Source organism: Tursiops truncatus, chromosome 1 (genome assembly GCF_011762595.2).
Source record: "Tursiops truncatus isolate mTurTru1 chromosome 1, mTurTru1.mat.Y, whole genome shotgun sequence".
Taxonomy (NCBI): Eukaryota; Metazoa; Chordata; class Mammalia; order Artiodactyla; family Delphinidae; genus Tursiops; species Tursiops truncatus.
In genome coordinates, this window is record NC_047034.1 from 164,845,012 (window position 1) to 164,859,338 (window position 14,327).

General features: G+C 48.1%; 2 protein-coding genes and 1 pseudogene across 2 annotated transcripts in view; all 3 read right to left on the bottom strand.

The window, feature by feature from the left end:
• Positions 1 to 9,764, bottom strand: part of NCMAP (non-compact myelin associated protein) — a 53,006-nt gene extending 43,242 nt beyond the window's left edge. The window contains exon 1 of the mRNA XM_019938472.3: positions 9,653 to 9,764. The gene's annotated coding sequence lies outside the window, so the exon portion shown is untranslated. The remainder of the gene's footprint in view (positions 1 to 9,652) is intronic.
• On the bottom strand, positions 90 to 843 carry LOC117308292 (large ribosomal subunit protein uL5-like). Its single transcript, XM_033840987.2, has one exon. It carries the CDS (start codon positions 669 to 671, stop codon positions 135 to 137), a length of 537 nt encoding a protein of 178 aa, XP_033696878.1. The 5' UTR covers positions 672 to 843; the 3' UTR covers positions 90 to 134.
• LOC141276818 (eukaryotic translation initiation factor 5A-1-like) lies at positions 720 to 9,763 on the bottom strand (annotated as a pseudogene).
• Positions 9,765 to 14,327: the final 4,563 nt, after the last annotated feature.

A 14,327-nucleotide genomic window follows, 5' to 3' on the forward strand; every position in this document is an offset into this window, starting at 1 on the left:
TCTTCCCAGGCCAGGGCTCGAACCCGTGTCCCCTTCATTGGCAGGCGGATTCTTAACCACTGCAACTTTTTTTTTTTTTTTTTTTTACATTTCACTGAAAACTTTTTATGAGCCTTTTGGATAGAAACGGGAATTTATTTGCCAGGAAGGATGATCCCATCATACTTCTGCTGGAACCAGCACATGGCCTCCTCTTTGCTGATTCTGAGTTTGGCCCCAATGCAGCCTGTCCTGTGCTTCTTGTCTACGATGCTGAAACCTGGCCTACCCAGCACCACACAGAAGTCCAGGCCGTAGATACCAATGCTTGGGTCATATTTGATCCCCAGATCGATGTGTTCTTGGATCCCAAATCCAAAGTTCCCAGTGTCTGAGAAGTTATTTTTTCTTAACTCATACTCTCGCACCTTCAGACCTTTCTCCAGGATTTCTTCTGCCTTGGCCCCACGGACTGCGCAATGGACGGCAATTTTTTCATTTCTTCTGATGCCAAAGGATCTGATGGTGTATCTAGCTTTGGAGAACACAGGGGTCTGGCCTGTGAGCTGCTCCAGCACCTTGGCTGCCCGGGTCAGCCTGTCTCCACTCTCCCCCACGCAGATGTTGAGGCAGAGCTTGCGGATGCGAAGTTCCCGCATGGGGTTCTCCTTCTCCCCTTGATCCTGCGCCATGACAGGAAACAGGAAGAGAAAGTGAGACTTCTCTTTTTTTTTTTCATATTAAACTTGTAGTTTTATTCAGGTTTGATTTTTAACAAATGTGTCGGGGAGAGAGCCCGCAGGAAAGGGTGAAGCCCATGGGGGCAGGGCCCTCCCAGATGCCTGAGGAGGGGGCAGGTCCCCTCCCCTCTCCTCCTCTTCCCTTCCCATCTAAAGGGATTTGGGGAGAGACATAGGCAGGGGAGGGGGCTGGTCCCCAGTCTGTGGGGGTGGTGCTTGGGAAAAAGGGCTATTGGGGAATAAGGGACCAGACCAGGGATGAGTGGGGGAAGGGCACAGAATCCGCAGCTTTCTGATTCCAGATTGAATTAAAAAACAAAACAAAACAAAACAAACCTAAACCACAAGCAGCACCTGCCCGGTCTCCCCCACCAGGGCTGTAGTGCGAGGGGAGAAGAGGAGGGGCAGCTTCACCAAGGCCGTGGTTCACTCACTCCTGGCCAAGGGAGCAGGGTGAAGGGCAGGGGCTCCCCGGCAGACTGAGGGTGTAGGGGAAACCAAAATAAAATGTCAAATAAATTGTGTGGGAGGAGTCCAGCCAAGGGCCGGGCCAGAGCTGGGCCAGGCTCGGGGAGGGGGCCTCTGCAGGCTGGAGGATCACTGCTGCCACCACAGCCACCCTGGGAGCCAGTTATTTGGCCATGGCCTTGACTGCAGCAGCTGCGTCCTCTGTCGTGGCAGACAGCACCGTGATCAGTATCTCTTCTCCACCGTCGTACTTCTGCTCAATCTCCTTGCCAGGATCTCCCTCAGGCAGACGGAGGTCCTCTCGCACCTCCCCGCTGTCTTGGAGCAGTGATAGATACCCATTCTGGATGCAATCAGCTGGAAATCGTTCCTTTTGATGCTGGGGACATCCATATTATGAGTTGATGGGCAGATATCTTCATATTTCTTCCCAGTAAAGATGTCAAGACCAACCAGATGGACCTTGGCATGGCCGTGCTGGCCCGTCTTGGAGGCTGACATCTCCACAATCTTACATGGCCGGCCTTTGGGCACCACAAAGACATTCTTACGTAAAGCTGAGCGCTGCATTGGGAAGGTGGCTGAGGCCCCTGCATCTCCTGTCTCGAAGTCCAAATCATCTGCCATTTTAAGAGGCTTCGATTCCAGCTCGCGCGAATGCACTGACTCGACCCCGTTCACTCGCGGCGAGCCCAACCGCTGCCTCAGAGCCCGCTGCCGCCGCCGCCGCTGCTGCACACGGGTCTTAATTAAGTGGGATTGTGCTAATTTGATGGAAGGCTTTGCGGGGAGGTTGGGGTCTAGACAATCACAGAATGTTACACCAGGAGGTTTGCCGGCTAGCAAATGTCAAAAACTCCGCCCTGTAGAATCCTGCAGTTTCCGGCATCAGACTGGTTTACGGCTGGATCCCCGGAGCCCAGCACTCTATCCCGGCACACGATGGGCCCTCCATTAATATTTATAAAAAGAGAGGAGAGATCTTAGGGGGTCTCTTAGGGGATCTCCCCGTTTACAAACAGGAAACTGAGGCCCAGGAAGCAGAGGTAAGTTGCCCAAAATCACACAGCAGGGGAGCGACAGAATCAAGAGTACAGCCAGGTTTCCCCATTGTGTTTTCAAATTATTTCTAGAAAGTGTTTGGTTTGGGGCCTAATGCTTTGTCACTGGTGCCTGTGAGATGCTGTCAAAGCCTTGATAACTTCCTCCCAAGTTGGCTGAAAACAGAGAGAGCCCACTGTGTTTTAACAGGCAGCTCAGGTGGTGTTTATTAACAAGGACTGATTAAGAAGTGAAATTCTGTGACTCGCTACATTGTACACCTGTAACTTATATAATATTGTATATCAACTGTACTTCAATAAAAAAAAGTGTAATTCTGTGATTCTACTTTTTTTTTTTTAAGTGAAAGATTTATTGAGAGAGATACACATTCCAAAGGCAGAATGCTGTCCATCTCGGAAGGCGAGAGCAGCCCCAGGGCGTGAGTTTGTCCTGGAAAGTGAGAGCAGCCTGTGATTCTACTTCTCACCAAATACATGAGACACAACCCTTGGCTTCAAAGAGCTTCTCTGTGGTGGGAGACGCAGATCTGTCCACAAAGCAGGGGCTGTGAAGGAAGGCAGAAGGCAGAGAGGGCCCCGTGGGAGATTGCTCTGGTCCTGAGACCCGAGATCTATGAGACCACTTCAAGATACTTCCAGAAGCTCTCGCCGGGTTGTGCATGGGGTCAAGGGCTCTGTAGTCGGATGGTCTCAAGTTCCAATCCTGACTCAATTGCTTACTAATTGCAAGGCAGGAGCAGGGTTTTTTTGTTTTTGTTTTTTTTGCGGTACGCGGGCCTCTCACTGCTGTGGCCTCTCCCGTTGCGGGGCACAGGCTCCGGACGCGCAGGCTCAGCGGCCACGGCTCACGGGCCTAGCCACTCCACGGCATGTGGGATCTTCCCGGACCGGGGCACGAACCTGTGTCCCCTGCATCGGCAGGCGGACTCTCAACCACTGCGCCACCAGGGAAGCCCAGGAGCAGGGTTTTTGTTGTTGTTGTTGTTGTTGTTGTTGTTGTTGTTTTTAACCTCTCTGAGACTCAGTTTCTTTCAGTTGGATGAAGATAGTATACTTCCCTCAGTATAGTTGTGGTGAGAATTAAAAATGCGATAATGCTTATAAAAGTCTAGATAAATGGAAGAATTATTATGCTAAGTGGTAGGCGCTGGGGAGGTAGACACGCCAACACAAAGGGGACCTAGCATCTCTGTTAGGTCCCCCTCTGAGGAATTCAGTGGTCTTCAGCCTTCTGTCATCCATGGCTCTACCCCACCTTCTGCTTTCTCCCTTAACCCAGGCCAACCAAGCCATAGGACACCTGCCATGTCAGAATGGCTTTGCACACACCTCCATGAGGGATTCGGGAATGAAACTCTGAAACCAAACAGGACCCTGTAGGGCCTTTCCTGGTACAAGTCCGTCCGTGTCCCCCACTTCTTGTTTGGCCTTCCCTGGGCTCCAAAGAGCAGACTCAAGCAGTTAATGATTAGAAAATAGAGTCAAAGGACTCCTAGTTCCTCCCGAAGGGATATAGATAACAATCTGACACAGATCCTTGAGTTGTCCTACAGAAACTAAGACCCCGTCTCACCTGCTGGAGCATGGTGACTACATGCTGACCACAGGGACATAGACCTCAGACGGCTTGGAACCAGAAGGCTGACAACTGAGATTTGAAAAACATCACCTCACCAGCAGCCAATCAGAAGAATGTCCACGAGCTGATCATGTACCCTGCAGCCCTACCCCTAATGCTACTTTCAAAACCCTTGCCTGAAGGCCAGGGTAGTTCAGGTCTTTTGAGTACTAGCCGCCCGTTCTCCTTGCTTAATGCCCTGCAATAAACACTGTACTTTCCTTCACCACAACCCAGTAGATTGGCTTTGCTGGTGTCAACTGAGCAGACCCGGGTTCAGTTCGGTAACAACTCTTCCTCTCACCAGCCTCCCCCATAAGGAATTGACCAGGGTCAGACACACCAGCCAAGCTCAGTGAGGCAGAGGCATAAAAAGGCTCTAGGTAACCTTCATCTCTCAGTTTATTTATTCATTAAGTCCTCCTGAATGTTCACTACAGGCCAGGTACTCTGCAAGGTGGGGCAGAGTCAGTGGGGGCCCTGCCCCAGCCAGTAGACCTCACCTTCCAGTGGGGCTGTGAGGACAGCTGATACCCAAGCACAAAAGATGGTAACACAAGAGAAAGACAGTCTGTGAAAAGTTCTACAAAGGAAATAACATGCTGTCTTTGATCATTATCCATGGGAGGGTAGGGGCTCCTTCAGAAAAGGAGGGAAGGGCAAGGACCATCTGCTGGGAGAAGACGGGTGAGCTGAGATCTAAAGGACAAGCAGGCAGCTGTGGGAGAGGCTGGGGCTGGGGAGCATTCTGGATGGAGGGAAAGCCCATAAGGCCAGTATGGTGGACCAGAGTGGGGGTAGAGGGCAGAGTGGACAGCATGAGGTCAGAATCAGGCAGCGGTCAGATCTCGTGAGGTCTTAGAGGTCAGAGTGAGGAGTTCAGATCTCATTTCAAGAACCATGGAAAATCATGGGAGGGTTTAAGAAAGGCAATGGCCTGATCTGACCTATGTTTTTAACGGACCACTCTGGGCAGTTCCCTGGCAGTCCAGTGGTTAGGACTCGGCACGTTCACTGCTGAGGACGCGGGTTCAATCCCTGGTCAGGGAACTAAGAATCTGCAAGCTGCGCAGTGTGGCCAAAAAAAAATAGACCACTGTGGCTGGCTGAGAAGAACAGATCAAGGGAGCCCAGGTAGGAGGGAGGTGCGGAACAGGGGGTGGCAGTGGAAAAGGAGAGAAGTGATCAGATTTGGGATATATTCTGGAGGACAGGCAGACGGGAATTGCTGATGGAGAGGAAGGTTCAAAGAAGGCCATGTGGTGGCTTGTTTGCTGCCGAGTCAGTTCATGCCCTGAGCAGTGGAAGCTCCCATGACCAGAATCCCTGACCCTCCTTCTGCTGAGCTGGATGCAGCTCGGAGACCTTCAGGTCACCCCCGGATCTTACATCCACAGAGTGTGAGCCCGGGGAGGTGGGGAAACGTGCCCAGGTAAAGGCAGAGGTCCCCTAGCTCCCAGTCCAGAACCTGCCTGACCCACTGGCCTTGATTTATTCCTTGGGCAAACCAGGAGCTGGTCATCTAAGGTGCCGCACCGGGCAAAGGGATTATCGAGAGATATTCTGCACGTAAAAGCTAGAAATGACCACAATTCCAAGCGATAGAGAATGGCCTAGCCAATTGTGCTTCATAACAGATGCAGCAGACATGTAAATACTCAGGTGTTTCCAACTGTGGAGATACATAAGAAATACGTATTTTGGTCTTCATCCAAGGTTTCTGGCTCACAGCTCCCCAAACCCTGTAATTCCTAAGTGATTAGCGCCATAGGGGCATCTTTAATTATAATATTTGGTTTTTATCCTCAGTTCCTAAGATAGCTTCAGAGTGATAAAAGTGAAATGAGTGTCTTCTGTGATTCACAACAAACCCCTTTCAACCACACCTGAGTTTATGTTAATGGGGTGATTTTTGGAAAGCCGCTAGGTAACCTAAGGATGGGAGCTAGTTGCCAGACCAACCAAGTGATTAGAGGGTTGGAACTTCCAGTGCAGCCCTCCCTGAACAACCTCCAGAGAGGGGAGAGGGGCTGGAGTTTGAATCAATCATCAATGGCCAAGATGTAATCAGTCGTGCCCTATATAAGGAAGCCTCCATAAAAAACCCCAAAGGGTAGGATTCAGAGAGCCTCCCGGTTGGCAAATAAGGATACATCCATGTGCTGGGAGGGCGGCACAGAAGCTTCTGTGGTCAGGACCCTTCTGGACCTCGTGCTATGCATCTCTTCATATGGCTGTTCATTCGTATCCTTTAATATCCTTTGTAATAAGCCAGTAATCGAGTAAGTAAACTTTTCCTGAGTTCTGTGAGCCACTCTAACAGATTAATCAAGCCCAAGGAGGGGGTCACGGGAACCTCCGATTTATACCAGGTTGTCAAAAGCACAGGTAATAACCTGGACCTTTGATTGGCATCTGAAGCGAGGGTCAGTCTTGCAGGACTGAGCCCTTAGCCTGGGGGATCTGATGCTGTCTCCAGGTAGATGGAGTCCGAATTGAGTTACATTGTAGTACACCCAGCTGGTGTCGCAGAATCGCTTGAGAAGACCACCCCACTCCTCCAGCAACCCCCCACACACGTGGTGGGCAGCAGTGTCAGAAGTAAAGCAGAGTGTTGAGGGTAGAGGAGACACAAGGTTACGCTTTCACATAAGAGTGTATAAATAGAAAATGAAAACAGCAGGCGCAAACTCTGACAACTATATAAAAGGTATGTCCACGTACTGATTAAGATTTGAAGGGAATTTGGTGGAATGTAAATAAAGTGTGGGGATTTTCTGTGTTCTTTTTTTTTTCTGTAGAGACGATGATATTTATGTAAAACAGTTTTATAAGTCAATGAAAATGGCTTATAAAATTACCCAACAAACCACCCCTGTTTCAGACGTACCATATGGATGCTTAAGCGCCAGGAGGTTTAAAAATAACAAAAAACTGCTCTTTCCACATAGGAAATACTCAGATGCACCAAGCTACCCTTCCCTTTCTTGTTAGCAGAGGGCGTTGCTGCAAACCAGCCTTTGAGCCCCCGGGTTTTCATCTCCTGGCCTGGACCGTGTAGTCTCTCACCTCTGCCCTCAAAGCCTTAATCTGCTATTCATGGCATCTGAGATGGTTGCTGGGGAAACAAGACAAATGTCACGTAGGGTTAGAAGGCAATTTTAGGGGGAGATGAAGCACAGAGAACCATGAATCCAGAGACATACAAGTCCACACTGATTCATCCAGGAAGAAAGAGGAAGCAGACATATCCAGGCCAGTCGATTCTGAAATCAATTCCTTGCCTCCCAGCCAAGGGGATGGGGGGAGCAGCAAAGGGCAAAAGGCTCAGAAGCCACGGTTCTTAGTTGGCTACAGAGCACACCGTGTGATCTTCCATGTGACTGCTACCCAGATAACTGTGGACCCCGTGGTACCCAGAGATGTGATCCACAAGCCGAGCAGCGGTCCTGCATTCGGGTTAATTCCCATTTCAGCTGTGAGAAAATCTGGGTGATGGAGGGTGAAGGCAGCAGAGAGTGACGAAGGCTGAGCCAGGCTTCTGTAACCCCCAGCAAGCCACCTGGTCTCTTGGGGCCTTTGTTTTCTCATCTGTAAAATGGCAGATTGGACTGTTTTGTTCCTGAGGCCTCTTCCAGTGAGTTTGACTGTCATGACTGCCCCCACCCTCTTTATTTTTTTTTCGGTACGCGGGCCTCTCACTGATGTGGCCTCTCCCGTTGCGGAGCACAGGCTCTGGATGCGCAGGCTCAGCGGCCATGGCTCACGGGCCCAGCCGCTCCGCGGCATATGGGATCTTCCCGGACCGGGGCACGAACCCATGTCCCCTGCATCGGCAGGCGGACTCTCAACCACTGCGCCACCAGGGAAGCCCATGACTGCCCCTTTAAATAGCCAGCCCTGGTCATTACCTGGCAGCTTCCTCATTTTTATGCCACATTTTTAGGAAACCCATGATTCAATTTTACTGGTTGCAAGGGAAAAACTTCTGTTCCCAAAATGAAAATGAGAGGCTGTAAATTAAGTTAAGCCCTTTGGCCACCAGCGGAAGCTGCCCTTCCTCACCCTGGCAAGGAAACTGCTTTTATCTGAGATTCTAGGAGCAATTCCTGGCAGCAGTCAGTCCATTTGCAGCTATCTCTGCTGCTGGATTTGCTCTCCCCTGGTACCTCCTGGGTCCACCCTAATATCAGTCACCCTAGGAAACCCAGAGCAGGAGTAGAAAGAACACACACACACAGAAGCTACTCTATTTACTTGCTGTGTGACCTCAGGCAGATCTCCTAACCTCTCTGGGCTTTAGTTTACTCTTCTATGATTCATTCATTCATTAATTCATTGAAAGAATATTTACTGAGTGCTTGCTATGTACCAGCAATGAACAAAAGAGACAATCATCCCTGTCCTGATAAAGCTGACATTCTGAGATGAGGGGAAAACAATAAAAATAAATAAGCCAGTGATACGGCATGTCAGAAGGTGGTAAGTGATCTGGACAAAAATAAAAAGGAGTTGGAATAGTGATGTCTGCCTACTGCCTACCCCTAAGGGTTGTGATGAGGACGGCATGAGCTGATGCTCATTAAATTTCTTCCTCAAACAGTAATGGGCTGTGCAAATATAAAGAACAATTATAATATATAAATGAACATTTTGTTCAATGAAAGCATTTACAGAGATCCCAAAGGCCCAGAGAATGTGGTGATCCAGGGATGGAGAACCCAAGTCGGCTTGAATCATGGCCTGGGGCTGGAAGGGAACTTGGACATCCGCTAGCCCAGGGATCTGGCTGTCCCTCGGAATCACCCAAGTGCTTTGAAAAACTGCCGAGGTCAAGGTCACATGGCAGATGCCCTTGAACCAGAGTCTCTGGGGGCGGTGCCAGGCATTCATGTTGTTTCTTACAAGCTGCCCTGGTGATGCTATGTGTGATCAGGGTCGAGAGCAGCATCTGACCATGGAGAGGGGGGCGACTTGCCTAAAGGCTGGTACCCAGGCCTGAGATCTTTCCTCTCCCAGGCCCAGTGTCATTGTGTGCCGCTCAGCACCTCATTCCCTTCCATGCTGGGAGCCCCCACGGGGCTGTCACCGCGTCTCGGCCACTCCTCCCACCTTGCTGCAAGCCGGAGTGGCCCTCTTACCTGAAGGCTAAGAAACTGTGTTACTTCTCAGTGATGGCCAGGCTGTTGATCATTCCAACTTCAATTTCTGGTATGGGCTGAATTGTCCCCCACGCCCACTCCTGACTCACTCCCCCCTCCACCCCCAGAAAATTCCTGTTGGAAGTCCTAACCTCTAATACTTTCGAATATGATTGTATTTGGAGATAGGGCCTTTAAAGAGGTAATTAAAGTAAAATGAAGTTGTATGGTTGGGCCCTAATCCAATGTGATTGGTGTCCCTATAAGAAGAGGAGATTAGGACACAGACGCAGAAGGAAGACCATGTGCGGACACAGGAAGAAGACCGCCATCTACAAGCCTAGGAGGGAGGTTCTCAGAAGAAACGGACCCAGACCTTAGATTTCCAGCCTCCAGAACTCTGAGGGAATAAATATCTGTTCTTTAGGCCACCCAGTCTCTGGTACTTTGTTCTGGCAGCCCTAGCAAACTCATACCACCTCGTAATTGGTCACATCATGGGCATCCCGTCCCCTGTGGCACTGGAAGGAGAAAGCGTATTTGATTCCCTTGCAGCCTAAGAACCTTGTGTACCCTTCAAGTCTCAAGACTAAGCTCAACTGTCAGTTCCCAGGGAACTTTTATAACCCCAATCGCATGTACCTTCACTTGCTTCTGTCATGGACAAGGTGGTTGTTATTCTTCCTCTCCGAACAGACCATGAGCTTCTCGGGTCCTGTTCACCTGTGTGTCCTCCACAGCATCAAGCACAGTTCTCTAAACAGATGTCCAGGAAAGTCATGAATGAAGATATGAAATACAGTCTTTGGCCAGGGTTTCTTGGATCATCGGGTAAGAGTGAAAAATAAAAATTAAAATTATAGGGCTTCCCTGGTGGCACAGTGGTTGAGAGTCTGCCTGCCAATGCAGGGGACACGGATTTGTGCCCCGGTCTGGGAGGATCCCATATGCCGCGGAGCGGCTGGGCCCGTGAGCCATGGCCGCTGAGCCTGTGCGTCCGGAGCCTGTGCTCCGCAACGTGAGAGGCCACAACAGTGAGAGGCCCGCGTACCGCAAAAAAAAAAAAAAAAACACAAAAAAACACAAAAAATTAAAATTATAGGTCATGTTTAGGGAGCATGTGTTACATGCATAAGTCATTTGTCTAGACAATTCTATGAAGTAGATACTATTATTTAGTGCATTTTACATATGAAGAAATTGATGCTTGAACAAGTTAGTACAATTTGCCCAAGGTCACCCAGGTCGTCTGGCCCCAGGGCTTTCAGGCTTACCCACCGTGAGGTTAGCCCTACAGTAGGAATTGACCTTGACCTTCAGGGACATATGTCCTCCATCCTCAATTTCACTAAGGATCCTGGTCTGACCATTTGTTCGTCTCTTGCTCCCATCACTGTGGCCATCACTCTCTGGGCCTGCTGTCCTTTCCAGTCTTATCTGGACTTCTCCCCAGCCCCGTGGGCGGCTTCTGCTCTGCAAACCTGCCCTGGGCTCTGGGTCAGAGCGGGCCATTCCTTCCAGAGAGATGCTCTCCTGTCCCTCCCAGTCACAAATGGCCTTCCTTCAAGATCCCACATCCTTCCATGAAGTCCCTCTAAGCCCCCAGCCAAAGTCTGGCCCCCCTTCTTGGGGAGCCCTAGCGCTGTGTCTGTCCCCAAACCATCACCTGTGATTCTGTCTTACACTACAGCTGGCTATTTGCAGACCCATCTCTCCTGTTCTGTTCTGGGCTTTGGAGGCCTGAGTTTATATTTCCCAGAGCATTTAGGTTTTTGTTTTGTTTTATTTTGGTTATTTTGGCTGTGCCATGAGGCATGCAGCATGTGGAATCTTAGTTCCCCGACCGGGGATCGAACCCATGCCCCCTGCACTGGAAGCACGGAGTCTTAACCACTAGACCGCCAGGGAAGTCCATCCCAGAGCATCTAATGTTAAACAGGTTTTTTAAAATGTGTTGGTTTGCAAAATGAACTCATTTGCCTTATAGCACCCTCTCCTTTGAATGGATTTGGCCTTTCCCAACTGTGGACATGGTAGGGAGACGCAGCCAGCAGGGGACTGACAGAAGCTGCTTGGTAGGGCTACAGGATATCCAGGACCAATCCCAAGAGCTCCCGATGGCTTCTCGTTTTGCCTGGAACTGCTCTGCCTTGGGATGGAAAAGCAAAACATTCCAGTGAGAGGAAACCATTTTGGGATTTACTAATCAGGCCCCCAGAGGAATTAGGCGGGGAGGACTCAGTCATCCAGAGGTGCTAAAGATCACAGAATCCTGGCTGCCCACAGGCCTGGACATTGTGGAATTTTCTAGAAAGACTGGTGTCCCCGGGGGGGGGGGGTCTGCTCCCAGGATGGGCGGATTAGAGAATTGTTCAGGTTGAGCCTCATCCTTCTTCTCTCTGTCCCTCTCTACAAGGTGAACTGAGTGGGGCACAGCACAGGGGAAGCATGTCTGCAACAGCCTGCGTGGGTCAGGTGACAATGTCCTCTACTTCGGTGGCATCTGTACAGCTCACACAGCTCGTTCACTCTGCTGACGCGACAGTCTGGAGATTCAGCAGGTCAGGTCAAGTTTGGGCAGCTCTGACGCTGGCCAGCTGCACTTGCCAAGTATTTTTTCACTCCTTGGTCACTTATTCTTACGGTTAACTTGTGAGGCAGGAAGGATCATTACCCCTGTTTTACACACAAGAAAAAGGGCCACAAAATGATGTGGCCAAGATGCCAGGAAGGCAAAACTTGAAGCACAGCAACTTAACTCTGAATCCCAATTTCTTTCCAGATTTTAAGCCCACAAATCCTCTAGCCTGCTTCTCCTCCACCCGCTAACTGACATCCCATTAGACACCATCAGACTGAGTTTAAGGGGAGCCGGTTATTCTTCTAGGCATCTCCTTAGACTGCATCACCTAGTCCAGCTCTTCCCACTGCACAGATGAGAAAGGGACTTGCCTATGGTCACCTGGGGAGCCAGGAGTAGTCCAGGTTAGAACCTGGGCTTTCAACTGGCTCTTTCCTACACAGGTGTCAAGTGTAAAAATGCATGACCAATGAAACCAGAGTCTGTTTCAGAGAAAAATCATTTCACAAATTGGGGCAGGTAGTGAGTGACGATCCAACAGGACAGCTGCTGGGATCCCAGGGAAGCAGCCAGCTTTGAGAAGCCGGTGGCAGTGCCCCAAATACAACACTGGTCAAACAGGAAATGTACCAAAACTTGTTTTCAAAACCATGCCCTTTGCTGTTTGTCAAATGCAAAACACGGAAGAGTTTATAATGGCCAAGTTCAGAGGCCATGGCACAAAATCAAAGTAATTCCCAAACCATTTAGCACACTGCTGACGGAACCACCTTCCAACAGCCAGCTCACCATTGCTTTTAGTATCAAGGACAGTCATTAGGTCAGCATTCAGGGCCTGCCTTAGTTGTCTTTAGCTCATCTCTCCAGTGTTACCTTCTACTATGCACCTATTTATACCCAACCCTTCAACCAACTACACTTGCTCCCACAAATGCTGAACACTATCTTTAGGCTTTTGTTTCCTCTCTCCTGATAGCCATTCCTTCCAACCCCACTTTGTGAAATTCCTGCTTCTCCTATAAGCTCTGGTTCATTTTATTGCTCTTTTTTCTAGCTTCTTGAGTTGAACGTGTTGTTTATTTAGACTTAATTCTTTCTGTTTTCTAATACATGGACTTAAGGCTACTATGCATTTTCTTCTGAATACAGCCATGGCCACATCCCAAAAGTCTTAGTAGGGAGCCCTCTCACTGTTCATTTCCAAAACCAGTTTTGTTTTCCTCTTAACTAAAGAACTATTTAGAGGGGTAGTTTTGTATTTCCAAGTGGTTAGATTGGTTTTTCTATGCTTTTATGGTTAATTTTGAATTTTATTATATTATGGTTAATGAATGTGGCACATGGGTGCTGTAAGACTGAATATTTGTGTCTCCCCTCCCCCACAAATTCGTATGTAGAGATCTAATCTCTAAAGTGATATCATTTGGAGGTGGAGCCTTTGGGAAGTGACTAGGTCACGAGGGTGGAGCCCTCATGAACGGGATTGGTGCCTTTATATATATATATATATATATATATATATATGTATATATGATATATAATAAATATATATTATATATATTTTATAAATATATATAATATACACTTAAAATATATATTATATATATTTTACAAATATATATTTTTGTAAAATATATATTTTACAAAATGGATGGAACCCCTGCCCTTGCATTGGAAGCACAGAGTCTTAACCACTGGACCACCAGGGAAGTCCCCTCATGCCTTTATAAATGAGTGTCCAGAGAGATCCCTTGCCCCTCCCACCGTGTGAGGACCCAGTGAAAAGGCAGAAGTCTATGAATCAGGAAGCGGCCTCTCATCAGACACTGAATCTGCTGGTGACTCAATCTTGGACTCAGCCTCCAGAACTGTGAGAAATAAATTTCTGTTGTTTATAAACCATCCAGTCTACGGTATTTTGTTATAGCAGCCCGAATAAATTAAGACGATGAGATTTCTGCTTTTTGTGATTTGTTGAAAATTTCCTTGTAGACTAATACTTGATAATCATTAGTGATGTTAGATATATGCTTGAAAAGAATGTGCTTTTTGGGGTACAAAGTTATATATAAAGATACACATATAATCTATGTATATAATCTATCACATAATTATGTATCATGATACTAGATTATATTATTATACAAGGTATATTTTGTGTAATGCAATATATATTTATGTTACATATAATATGTAATTAAGCTGTTTAATTTTTATTTAACATTGTGTTACCTATATTTCTTTTTTGTCTACCATATTTCTTATGATATATATTAAAATCTTCCCTTCCTGTTCATATACCATCTCCTCTGTGAACTTCTTCCGAATGCCCTAGGCAGGCTATTTCAAGGCTGACTGCTGTCTCTGAGATGAGTCCATTTTTAGACGGGTTGCTGGTACCCTAAGCATGACTTTGTCCTCCGTGTCCCTTTTCCTCCAAGCCTGGAGTGCCATTCCTCTCTCCTCTTTATCCTATGTGCTCACCTCTTCTCAAGATCCACATTGTGTTTTTCTTTTTCTTCGTGACTTCCCCGGACACTTCCTTGAGTTTCTGTTGAGCTCAGCAACTGTGTTTTTGTCTGTTAAACAGTAATCACACATGCCTGGCTGGGCTTCTGGGTTACTGTGAAGGCCAAAGGAGATAACGACTGTGAAAGTGCTTTGAAAACGCTCAGGTACAAATGTCAAATTATTTACAATAATTAATAATTAGACCCATAATGACTGGAACACAAA

Bases quoted from the DNA above. Each gene is read 5' to 3' on its own strand.
- LOC117308292 (XM_033840987.2), bottom strand. From the start codon at position 671: ATGGCGCAGGATCAAGGGGAGAAGGAGAACCCCATGCGGGAACTTCGC.